The sequence below is a fragment of the Giraffa tippelskirchi genome, chromosome 5 (genome assembly GCF_054371585.1).
Source record: "Giraffa tippelskirchi isolate mGirTip1 chromosome 5, T2T-mGirTip1v1.2.pri, whole genome shotgun sequence".
Lineage (NCBI taxonomy): Eukaryota > Metazoa > Chordata > Mammalia > Artiodactyla > Giraffidae > Giraffa > Giraffa tippelskirchi.
Genome location: NC_137279.1, coordinates 34,824,721 through 34,837,488, shown reverse-complemented (window position 1 = coordinate 34,837,488; position 12,768 = coordinate 34,824,721). Strand labels below are relative to the sequence as shown.

The 12,768-nt window shown below is 50.5% G+C and overlaps 1 protein-coding gene across 15 annotated transcripts in view; it reads left to right on the top strand.

Moving 5' to 3' along the window:
• The first annotated feature begins 1,929 nt into the window (after window positions 1–1,929).
• The window catches only part of ENO1 (enolase 1), a 14,541-nt gene continuing 3,702 nt past the window's right edge, over window positions 1,930–12,768 (top strand). Inside the window, exons 1-8 of one of the 15 annotated variants that reach the window (XM_081490509.1) lie at window positions 1,930–1,973; window positions 2,590–2,631; window positions 4,872–4,965; window positions 7,395–7,490; window positions 8,831–8,889; window positions 10,500–10,569; window positions 11,031–11,164; window positions 11,550–11,772. In XM_081490509.1, the coding sequence (XP_081346635.1) occupies window positions 4,881–4,965; window positions 7,395–7,490; window positions 8,831–8,889; window positions 10,500–10,569; window positions 11,031–11,164; window positions 11,550–11,772 (667 nt within the window). In that variant the 5' untranslated portion in view covers window positions 1,930–1,973; window positions 2,590–2,631; window positions 4,872–4,880. Of the gene's footprint in view, window positions 1,974–2,003; window positions 2,346–2,524; window positions 2,632–4,871; window positions 4,966–7,394; window positions 7,491–8,467; window positions 8,890–10,499; window positions 10,570–11,030; window positions 11,189–11,525; window positions 11,773–12,768 lie in introns of those variants that run through there. The other 14 variants (XM_081490512.1, XM_081490505.1, XM_081490503.1 and 11 more) reach the window with 14 other exon arrangements.

Sequence of the window (12,768 nt, the reverse complement as noted above, 5' to 3'; positions counted from 1 at the left end):
CGCTTCAGTCGTGTTCGACTCTCTGCGACCCCATAGACGGCAGCCCACCAGGCTCCGCCGTAGCCTTTGGTCTACCACTGCACTAAAACTGCTCACCCAGCATACTGTCAGTGATAAATAATAACTAAACGCCTGTAACAAAGTAGATGGCCTGCACTGGACTGAAGGCACCCATGAGTCCCACAGCCTGCTAACGAATCCTCAGGAGCTGTGGAGACAGGCAGGGCATTTGGCAGCCTGTGAATTTTGGAAAGGATAGGCGGACATCTCTACTAATCATTAACATTTGAGCTCCTATTTGAGGTCGAAGCGCTGGCTCAAAAACGCTGTGGAGCAGCCTCCAAGAATCTTGCAATAGCAGCAGTCTGAGATCATGTTCTACATTTGATTTCCAGCAAAGAATCACTGGTTGTGGCCAGAGAGCTGTTACAAGAGCCATGTCTTTCTATCTTTATCTCTCTAACCATTTTAACAGAAAATGAGATTCTTCTGGAGCCCTTTCAGGGCCACACCTTAGAATTGCTCGGAAAATAAGAGCCGTAAGTGTCTGATTTCTGCAGAACTCTTAAGGTTTAGGAGATGGTGGCTGTTGATTTAGCTGCTGAGTCATGGGGCTGGAATCTTGGTTTTAAGCAGTCTGAAACATCAGTGTATTGTTGGGGAAATCACAAACTCTGCTTGTAAAATTCATATAATTCTCTGGCAAACATTTTACAATTTCCTTGTTGCTTTTTTGCTGAATTTAATCCTAAAGTTCTTTCTTCTTAGTCAGTAGGCCTTCAGCTGTATCCAAAGCTAGGGATTAAGGAAGAAAAGCAGGTTTTGCAGCTGACAAGAAATAATAATTCGAATATACACTTTGATCTCTCTATGCAATGTGTTAAACCTGAAGATGTATGACACTGTTTTAGCTCTCTGAATTACAGACCAAGAGGAGCGCTAAGAAAGTACAAATAATTCTTATCGGAAAATGAAACCCTCCCTTGAGTGTGAGTGTTTGGGGTGGGGGTGGGCAAGGAAGTACTGAAGAACTGATTTAAAACGAGAATCAGTTCTTTCTTCAGCAGAGGGTAAAACAACTACATCTACTGTTGTCTATTTTTCATTTGTTAGACCACCGAGGAATATTGCCTGTTTTGAACTTTGAGAAATTCCACTGCCAAACCAGGGCTCCCCTAGCAGCTCAGACGGTAAAGGATCCGCCAGCAATGCAGGAAGATCCCCTAGAGAAGGAAATGGCAACCCATTCCAGTATCCTTGCCTGGAAAATTCCTTGGACAGAGGAGCCTGGTGGGCTACAGTTCACGGTGGTCACAAAGTGTTGGGCGCGACTGAGCGACTAACACACACACGCACACAGAGAGACACACACACAGACAGACACACACACAGAGACACACACAGATACATACACACACATACACAGATGCACAAAGAGACACACAGACACACACAGAGAGACACACACAGACAAACACACAGACACACACAGACACACACAGACACACACCAGGACAAGTGTGGTTCACATGGATGAGAAAGAGAGGGATGTGGCCTACACACACACACACACACACACACACACAGATACATACACACACATACACAGATGCACGAGACACACAGACACACACAGAGAGACACACACACCAGGACAAGTGTGGTTCACATGGATGAGAAAGGGAGGGATGCGGCCTACTTTTAAGATGCAACATTAACAAGAGCCTCAGAATAAACTAACCCTGGGCATGCACATAGAGGAGTGCCTGGGCCGTAGGAAGCGCTTAAAAAGTATGAGCTGCAATTAAGACAAAGTGAACATCCTTTCCGCTATCTTGGCCTGATAACTCATGTGTAACCGACGCACAAGGACAAAAGGGACCGCGTCACCCTGGCGGGCGGCCGGGAGTGCAGGGCGCAGGCGCGGGTGAGCGCACGTGGCCAAGCTCCTGGCTCGGCGGCCCGGGAGCTGGGTAAGGGCACGCGGCCGCCAACGTCTCCCTGCCACTGGGGTCTCCAGCACCGCGCAGGGGGGCGAGGCGTGGGGCGGCCAGGAAGGGCGGGCCGCGAAGGTCGTCACCAAGGTCGTGGGCCTGACGTGCGGCGCCGGAGCGACGCTGCGTGCGTGCGGGACTCGGAGTACGTGACGGAACCCCGAGTCCTCATGCCGGCCGCGCCGCCCCGCCCCTTCTCTCCCCCGGGGCCCCAGAGCCACAGATTCCGCTCCGCCTGGGGCGGGGCCTCAGCCCCACACTGGAGTGAAGGTGGACTGGGGCTCTCCCATGCCCCCACCCATTTGCGGGGGCAGTGGGGACGCCCCAGCTCGGTCCCGCCCCACCTCCCTGGTATGTCTCCCCCTCTAACCATCCTCCGCGGCCGCAGCTCCGCCCCTCCCTCGGAAGAGAGACCGAGTGACGGCGCGCTGGGCCAATGGCAAGGCGTCACGGAGGGGGCGGGCCTGAGGGGCGGGAAGTGGGCGGGGTCACCCCCGGGCTGGGCAGGAAGTCCTCGCCAGCGGCGCGGAGAAGAGCTCGGGGTACTTGGAGCGTTCAGACTTTGCGGCTTATCGCTTATCCTCGGTGTCCGCAGCAACCTCTGCTTTTCTCTGGGGCAGCGACCTCCGGCGGCCGGGTGAGAACTCGAGGAAGGGCTACCGAGCAAGCGCCCGGGCGGGCGGCGCGTGGGTCCCCCGGGCCCGCGGGCGCTCCTGCCGGTCAGACTGCGGGTGGGGGATTCAGCTGGGATGGGGAAGGGGTGGGTCCGCGCTCGCGACTGGCCTCCCTGGCCAGAGGTGCGGCTCGACGCTGGGGCACGGCGCCCGGTTTCTCCGGAGGGGGAAGTGCAGCTCAGCCTGAGATTACGGGTTACGGGGCCGCGTAACTGTCCCGGGAGATCAGGGGTACAACACGCGGTCACCAAGACAGCAGGCGACCAGGGTGGAAGGTTTGGGAAGCGCTGCAGGTCGAACCTCCGTGCTCACTAAAGCCAGGCCCTTCCGAAAATGGACAAAGGGTCCGGGAAAAGAGAGATTCCCGCGAAGCTGCAACTCCCCTCTCCTGGCCTCGCGCCCCTATCTCCCGCTGATGGCTCCCGGCCTGGCGCCTGGGTGTCCAGCCCGTCGCTGCTCCAGAATGAGAAGGGACTAATGTGGATTCAGAAGGCGCTTGTCCTGGAAGAGACTGCAGCGGAGCCGGGGAGTCATTGGAAAGCCCTCCTGGCGACCTCGCCCAGGTCGGGCACGAGCCGCTCTCGGCTCCCCGGGCTGGCCACCAACAGTCAACCCCTGATCTGACATAAAAAGAATGTATTTTACGAAATCTTCCTGTTCGCTGCTTCCTCTGCAATGTGGTCTTCCCCTTGAGCGGTGTGGGCAGCCGATTAACCTGCTTCCGGGGCACGTGTAGGCCCCAGCTGCCCGGTCTGCCCTTGCTGCCCCTGGTCCGGGCTTCAGTCTAGGCCGATAAAAAGCCGTGCAGGCTCCCAGTCAGACCCACCTTCCCCTCTCTCTGTGCTGATAGCATTTTAATGACTTAGGAGAAAAGTTTTTCTATCCAATTTAAAGATTGAGTTTTATTTTTACATCATGAAATAAGTTGATTACTTTGTCTTACATCACTGAAAGGAAACCAAAAATGAAATCTTACAACTGTGTGATAAGGTAGTGAAATGAAGATGTGTTTAAAAGTGTATCTAAAATCTGTAAAGTAAATCAGTGGTGGCCTGAGGATGAGGGGACAGTGACTGGAAATGGACTAAGGGAACTTTTTGGCGGTGATAAATGTTACACAGATATGATTTCCCAAACCCCAAAATTAACTAGAATTTTAAAATGAAAAAAATTTTAAGCAAATTTACCTTTTGGTAAGATAGATTAAAAACTAGATGTCTTCTTATTGGCTAATGAATAAAAACTCCATTGTTACAAAGACAAAGCCACACACGTGACTTCATGTCTAATTTTGAAACTTAAAAAGATGCCATTTGGTGCTTCAGAACATTCCAGAGAAGATACTGGAGGAGGGCCCAGTTAGATAATTTTTTCTGAACAGTGATTAGGTGTCTACTTCTGTCTTACAAGTTGTTCAATTAGTTTATTCCTTGGAGAACCCCTGGGAGGGAAAGCAAGAAAAGGAGGACTTTTTTTTTCTTTTTCTTTTTTTTTAGCTCTTAATATTTACTCTTTGTAGCTGCAACCCCCACCTTTTTTTAAGGTGTTTTCGAAGGAAACTTCTTTGCTTGGCATATCCTGGTGCTCAAAGAATTGTTTCTCTAGGTACAATTCATGACTTTCATAATTAAGATTTTCAGATGGGGTGAAATGCCCATTGAAAGAAACACTAATTAGATAACATTATTTTTGTGCCCTGTCTTGCTAAAGACCCAAGCACTGTGAGGTTTGAAAGGCTCAGAAATTGGCAAAGTTCAGCACACCGACCAAGAAGCTCACTCCTCCCTTCCAAACTCATAATTTCTGATTATCCTAAATCAACCCATTAGAGATCCTCCTGCTGCCTCAAGTTACCTGATGAATTGTGTTTCCAGCTTTTAATTCACTGTTCTGCTACAAACCAGATTTCCCTCCTGTGGTTTTTTTTTTTTTTTTTAATCCCACCCGCACACACGTGGTCAGGCTTTCTTTGCTGGCAGGACCAGCCCTGAACTAGTAGGGCCTTTCAGAGCTGCCCCCTACCTACTTTTTAGGAACAATTCCCACTGCTTTCCAGCAGGCATTTTGTAGTCACCCTTCCTACATTAATTTTTAGTTATATGCAGACTCTTCCTAGTCTGGGAATCCTTAGACATGACCCCTTGAATAATGAGTTTAGGCTTCATTATGGTTCATGGAAAATGTGGACTGTGTTTCTCTGCAGAAATTCACCATGTCCATCCTCAAGGTCCATGCCAGAGAGATCTTTGACTCTCGTGGGAATCCCACCGTTGAGGTTGATCTCTTCACCGCGAAAGGTATGTACCACCTTTGTTTCTATAGTCCCTTGCACCACATTCCATTTTTTAAAGCTTCAAATGACAGAGCCTTAGGCAAGAAACAGCTTGTTGTCTTGAAAGCCTTTCTGATCTGCACATGCTGATAGGCTGTGCTCCGAGGTTGGGAGGCAAGAGGCCCTTGTGCTTCTTGGTATTTAGAGCAGGACGCAGGTCAGCTCCTAGGTCACTGAGGTAGGGAGGTAAGGTGATACCTTATCCCTAAAAGGGCCCGTCACTCATCACTCGTTTGCCTCACAGCTTGTTGTGACCAAATAAGTAGGTACGGTGTGATAGGATGAATCTTCCTTGAAAAGGAAAGAGATTAGGGGAGTACAAGGGTATATATAGTGCTCTTATCTCTGCTTCCAGAAATCACTCTTAGAGGATCAGGGACAGTTTTTACTTGTGGGTGTTAGGACATTCCAGAGGTCGGTGTTTTTACCTGGCTATAAGTCCACATAGGAAGAATTTGCCCACATGCGAAAAGAATAGAATGGGACCTCCTTAAAATCTCCCCTCCTTACTTAATCTTTTTTACTTTAAGAAAATCTGGTGCTTCCCTAGCCCCTGTGTTACCTCCAGCAACATCTCAGCCATTTTCTAAATGGCCCAAGTGGGTGAAGTTGGAAAGAAAGCTTCAGGCAGAGAGGCACCCAATGGTGCCGAGCACAGACCTGCCAGTCATAGCTGAGTCATGGTCTGAATCACAGGCCTGGCAGAGGAACCTCCAGCCCATCCCTTCCTGTCCTGGCTTCCCCCTTGCCCAGAAAGTGAAGGCCCCTCAAGTCTAGATTCATCCAGCAGAAGTCTACCTGTGGTTACTGTGGGGGTTTCCATGAGAACACCATTCCTTCTGGGCATGTGCCTTGTGGATTCTCAGAAGATTGCAAGAATTTCCTTTCAATTTATGAGAGTGGAACTTTCCACTTGGAAATTAACAGACTTTGAACAACGAAAAAAGACCCAGGATGCTAGAAGATTGTTGAGAGGGAGGCATTTTCTTTGAAATTCTTTAAAATGACTAAAATTAATGTCTTTTAACATTTAAATGAATGGAACTTTCTCTTATGTGTCTTAATCCTTTTCAGGAAGAAAAAAAAAGCCAGGAAATCATAAATTGTTAAGAAACTTTCATCACTTCTTTCTTTCTTACAATTTATGTTTTAGGCCATTTTTAGGTTCGCAGCAAGATCGAGTGGAAAATAGAGTGTTCCCATCTACCCCCTATCCCCACCAACACTCTCACCTGAGCAGTAGTTAGAGTCAAATCTGCATTGATATGTTATCAGCCAAAGTCCATAGCTGACCTTAGGGTCACTCTTACTTCCATTGCTTCTTCACCTCGTCCAGAGCTGATGGATACAGAGAAAGCCAGGGCCTGGATACAAAGAACATGTGGCCTGCTGCTCACACAGCCATGTGGTGATACAAGCATATAACCAAGTGTGACTGAGATACTTGGTTGGTTTTTTTCCTCTTGAGTTGAGTTGCCCTCACATCCCCGTACCCGCCAGTTCTCAGAGGGGAAATCCCAGACAGTTTCAGGGAGGTTCGAGAGGCTGCCTGCACTTCCTGCTCCCCTAACCCTGTCTGCCCCATGTAACCAGATCTCTGCAGTACCTTTCCTGACACTGGCAGTCCTCCAAGGACAGCTGCCACTTTCTGCTCCACAGTCTAGGCTTAGCCAGGCGGGGCGGTTTCTGTATCTGCAGGACTGTAATTGGGTTCTAATGTCATTAACTCTGTGCCTTTGTTGTCCTTATTCCTTTTCTCTTCCAACCTGTCCTGTTAGGCAGAGAACCTCCAAATAGCATTCACTGCTGCTTAAGCCGAGGCACATGAGCTGTAGCGATTCCTCTTGAACCATCGCCTTCCAGACTTGAAAGCTAGCAACCCGATCTCAGTTGTCTAAGGGAAGCTTAGCAACAGTGCTCTCTAGCCGGACTGTCTAAAATAGCTTGGTGTTTCCGTGGGTTACTAGCTCCTAGAACATGCAAATCCTGCAAGTGGATTCATGGTGTTTCTGTTGGACTGCGCGGCTGGGGGTGGTCCATGGACCAGCTGCAGGGCACCACCTGGGAGCTTTTAGAGACTTGGACTCAAATGTCCTGTCATGTCTCAGGATCTGCATTGTAACCCACAGGTGCTGTGTGTGCACATTAAAACTGGAGAAGCTCTGCTCTAGACTTTTATCTTTAAACTAGAGAAATTCATCAGCTCTTCTGTAGGGTCTTTGGTATAAAGTCATAAAAGCACGGGAGGCAGGAGGAATGGCCATCTGAGTGTCCCCAGTGTTGGGAGGAAGTGACCATTTCCTGTGGGCAGATGCCCTCTGTGCTGGGAGGGATCTGGGAGCTATTGCTTAATCGTTAGTAAACATTTTTCCCCCTCCCTCTCTCAACATCCAGGTCTCTTCAGAGCTGCTGTGCCCAGTGGCGCCTCAACTGGAATCTATGAGGCCCTGGAGCTCCGGGACAATGATAAGACGCGCTACATGGGAAAAGGTGAGTGCAGACCCAGGCCGGCTCGGTCCTGGCGGCTGTGGCCTCCCTCCTCCCTGCAGCTTGCATCTGAGGGCGGGAGACCTCTGATTTGGCCCAGGGTGTGGACGGCGAGCATGTGCACCGCCCAAGGGAGAGCTGGCTGATTGATGCCAGGGTCCCTGAGCCTGTAACCCAGGGCAGGCGTTTCACTCTTCTTTCTCTTGCAATTTGTCTCCAGTCTGTGAAGAACTGGTTGGGCCAGGGAATGAGGGAGAAGAAGACACATTAGCTAGTGCTCAGGAGAAGCCTTTCATCCTCCAGGAGGGCTCTGAGGCCCTTCCTGGCCGGCGGGCCTCTTCCCGGGGTGTGGTCTCAGGGGATGGAGGCTTCCGACTCGTCGTGGATAGAGCAGTTGTCTCTCTGGCAGATCCGGCCTCTGGTGGTCTGTGTGCACATGTTCACCTTTCTGCAGATAGAACCCCTGAGACCAGGTCACAGAAAAGCAGACGGGGCTGGTCTGCACTCTCCACGGAGCAGTGTCACCCCGGGGATGGGAATTGGTTCTGGAGAGAAGCCAGGAGCACAGGCTGTGTCACGGCCCTCCCGAGGGCCACACTGTAAGGAGGTGGAGGGCACGAGTGGGCTGCCAACCTTCCAGGGGAGGGTGATGAGGAAAGTAGTCCAGGGACACTGCATCGGAGGGGCAACAGTGAGCAAGGTCAGGTTGAGGGGAACACAGGGCCAGGGTCACAGTGGCTCCACTGCAGGGGGGCAGCTTCTGTAAAGAGCTCTCCTGAGGGGTCTTGCTGGCAGCCCAGGTGGATGCCTGCCCACGGCAGGAGGACCCCACCCTGCCTCAGTCAGGATGAGGATGAACGCATGGTCCCCACCGCCTTCTCCCCACCTTCCTGTTTCCTCTCTGTCACTCAGCATCCTGCACAAACCTGTTCTCTTCTGAGTCTTTCTTTTTTCCTTTTCTGTCAATCTCTGCTGGTCAGGTGTCTCCAGACCCGTTAAGTATATTAACGAGTTCCTGGCACCAGCCTTGTGCACACAGGTAATACACAGGGCATCCTTTAGCCTCTGCGGTTGGCCTGTCCAGTGCATGGTCTTGCCAACTAACCCCCCTCCAGACATTCTGTTTGGCGGCGCTGTGTGTGGCTCTAACCCTTGGGGGTCCTAGGTAAGAGCACTCAGACTGGGCCAGAAAGCCCTCCGATTCCGGGGGGAGAGGGCCAGGGGTCCCCTTGAAGGTCTGGTGGTCTCTGAATACCTGGGTGAATATGGTGAGCGGTTCTCCAGCAGTGCTGCTCAAGCCTCTCTCATCAGCGTCGGTAATTTGATTTGATTATTCCTTCTAGGTGTCTCAAAGGCTGTTGAGCACATCAATAAAACTATTGCACCTGCCCTGGTTAGCAAGGTAGGACCTGCCTCCTGATGACTAATGTATATTAATACTATCAGAGCGCCGCCCAGTCCAGGCCGGGGGGCTTTCCTGTTTCCAGAAGAGCTTATTCTGAGAGCTAAAGAAGCCGGTGGGATTCCCTGTTGTGCATGATGCAAAATTACTTGGCCTTTGCTGACCCGCCCTCTGCCTGCGTGGCCATGTCTAACAGAGCATGGAACTGGATCCAAGGAACAGGAGGCTCCAAGAGCCTTGATGTTTCCCAGCAATGATCTTGACCTCTGAGGAGTTAAGATCCAGATTTTAAGGGGTGTTGAATGTAGTACCCATGGCGACTGACTGATTTTTCATGAGCTGTGGAATTACTTACTATATATTTAAACAGCAGAACTCTTGTTAAATAAAATCCTATTTGGAGCCTCAATATGGCAGACAGATATAAGTGGAGCTGCTGTAGAGGAAGTGGGGCTGGGGACCTCACAGCGCAACCTACTCAGCTATTTTTTGTCACTTTTTTGCTCCCTCCAGCCCCTCCCTCCCAGACTCCTATGGCCTAGCCTGGGCTCATGTGTCCTCCTTGGCGTGGTCCCTCTCCCAGCTCCACTCTGTGTGCCCATGGCAAGTGGCACCTCTGCTGGTTCTATTCCCAGCTTGCCTGCTGTGGCCGGCCCACTGGCCCGCTGTGATTGGCCCCCAGGCAGAGTTTGCATCACTGCTCTGCCTTCTCAGCCTCCCGGCCCCCTCCACACACCCCTGTTCATTGTGCCTCGGTGCCCTCAGCTGGCACGGCTCACTGTGAGCAGGACTTTCCTGGACATTTTCTTTTATTGGTTACTTCTGGTGAGTGTTGGCCTAACTTTACCCAAAGTTGCCTTGACACAAAAGTTAAAAGATGCCGAAGTGTTAACAGGGTGTGATGGACTTCAGAGATTTTTGTTTTCTTTTTGTATTTTAGTTTTTTAATAAGAAAGATGATAAATAATTTGCTGTTGTGAAGTTTTTAAAGTAATGCTGACTTTTATTTCATTACTTTGAGCCAGTCTTTAAGACGCCAATTTGGTTACTCTATACTCTCACCAAAAGGATTCATTTTGGTCAGTTATCAAACATTTTGGGGACTTCCCTGGCAGACCAGTGATTAAGACTCCACACTCCCAATGCACGGGGCCTAGGTTTGATCCCTGGTCAGGGAACTAAGATCCCACATGCCACACACAACCTGGCCTAAAACATTAAATAAATAAAGATTGTTATTATTGGGGGGTGGGGCTTGTGGCCTACCTGCAAAATTCGTATCTCCCATCAGATACTCAGATGTCCTCACTGAGGACAGCTGAGTGACAGCAGAAACTGACTTTGATGAGCACAGCTCTTCAAATAAAGAACAATGAGTTCTGTTGTTTTACGGTCCCCAAAGTCACAATGCTGGGAGACGTACGTGATGCTCTTAAAGCCAGTGAAGGGCAGTGTTGTGTCTCCCTGTTTTCTCCTGACATGGATAAGCACAGAACCAACCTGGGCTTTGCACGGTTCCCAGGGCTGGTGGCTCTGTCATAGGAGGGTCCAGGGCGTGCGGGTAGAGGTACCATTCCCTCCAAGCAGCTCACCCTCCCTTCTCCCTGCAGAAGCTGAATGTCGTGGAGCAGGAGAAGATCGACAAGCTGATGATAGAGATGGATGGCACAGAAAATAAGTGTGAGTGGCCCAAGTGGAATCTTTGCCAGGAAGGTTGTGGCTTCTCCTGAAGACTCTTTAAGTCCCTTGGGGAGAGGTCATGTTGTCCCTAATGATGAGTTATGTGACCAGATATCTGTGGTCCTTGCCTCACAATCATAAATGACATTTTTAAATATCAGGAGTACAGCCAGCTGACAGCAACAGGTGTGGAGGGTTACTCAGAAGAGGCCTGTGCTTTAGATAGTCTAGCAATTTGCAGAACTTTTAGAGTTCCATAGACCAAAGAAAGGGTTTTCTCTTTGTGGGGAAAGAGCAGATGAGTATATGTGGGAGGAAGGCTGTTGCATTTCTGGTGTGATAGAGACAAAAAGGTTCAGAATACAATCCAGGGTGCACACAGCGGTGGTCCGGGCGGGAATGCCAGCTGGAGGAAGGCTGGTGGGTAAGACATACCTTCATTTAACTCTGTTTTCTTCCAGCCAAGTTTGGTGCGAACGCCATCCTGGGCGTGTCCCTGGCTGTCTGCAAGGCTGGTGCCGTGGAGAAGGGGGTGCCCCTCTACCGCCACATCGCCGACTTGGCTGGCAATGCCGAGGTCATCCTGCCAGTTCCGGTGAGTGTCTGGTTTGAGCTTCCCGTGTGCAGAGGGGGAAGTGTTCACTTTCTCAGGGGGAACCAAGACCTCCCACCTCTCCAGTTCATCCATATGTGACCCTCCAACACGAGGGTATGAGCAGGCTCTGGGGGTCTCAGCTGAAGACAACTCTGCCAGCGCCGGCTGACAGTGACCTTGAGCGGTGACCCAGCTGCCCTGCACCCATTTCCTTAATTGTCGATGGGAGAGGGGCTCTGTACTTGCCTTGTTGGATTGTGTGAACCTGTGGTGGTGGCTGCAGTTCAGTGATGTGCGGGCTCCATGCAGGAGCCGGGCACTGGGGGACTGCTGGGGGCAGGGAGACCCTCCGGGTCGGGAGCTATACTCCTCTCTCTCCCCTCAGGCTTTCAATGTCATCAACGGTGGCTCTCACGCTGGCAACAAGCTGGCCATGCAGGAGTTTATGATCCTTCCTGTTGGGGCCGAAAACTTCCGGGAGGCCATGCGCATTGGAGCAGAGGTTTACCACAACCTGAAGAACGTCATCAAGGAGAAATACGGGAAAGACGCCACCAACGTGGGAGATGAGGGCGGCTTTGCCCCCAATATCCTGGAGAACAAAGAAGGTAGTGGCTCCAGGGGAGCCCCCACCCTGGGCACTGCAGCCCCCCTGCCCCCTGCCCCCTGCCCCCGGTCTGCTGCTTTTCCACCTTCCATTCATCAAGTACCAAATTGCAAAACCCTCTGTGATTTAAGAAACTAGCAATTCCTTAAAAAAAAAGAGTTTTCTTATTAATTTGACTTCCAAATGGCCTGATGGTTTGCTTAAACTGGGCTGACAGTGGGCTTGAGAGGCAGTTTGTTGTCCTACCATCCTTGCTCCCCAGCGATGGCAAAAGTGTGTAGCCTGCTCCTTGTTTAAGGATACTGGCATGCTGAGGTTTCAGGTCATTCAGCCTCAGTAATGCCGCACATGCTTTGTTTCACTTTGAATCCTTAGACGCAGAATTAAATGTGAGAATTGAATAGAGGATACAGAAGTCTTAGGAGAAGAATTCATGGCTGAATTTTTTGTTTTAGAAGAAAAAGTTAGGGTTCCAAGCATATTTCACGGGCTTCAGGGATGGTTAGTGAAAGGAAATGTCCATCCTGACCTTTGGGTCAGTCATACACGATAGCTGACATTCGACTATTTTAACTTATAAAAATCCAGCCCTTTCACGTGGCTTGAATCTTGGGCACCTTTGCTGTGCAACAGTTGCCAGTGTCTTGGTCAGTTTCCCTACAGGCAGTGCTTCTGAGTGAGGCTGACCCTGAGCCTGGACCTGGACAGCAGAGCCTAGTGGCGGGGCCTCAGCATGGGGCTCCCCGTCAGTCCACTGGGCTCCCTCTTGGATCGCAGCCTTGTTGTTCAGCCACTTAAATCGTGTCTTAATTCTTTTCGATCCCATGGACTACAGCATGCCAGGGTTCCCGTCCTTCACCCTCTCCTGGAGTTTGCTCAGATTCATGTCCATTTAGTCGGTGATGCTGTCTAACTATCTTATCCTCTGTCTTGGCTCTATTTAAAGCCAGTTCTTTGGGACAGCTGATGTCAGCTGGTCACTGTAACTGTATCTTGG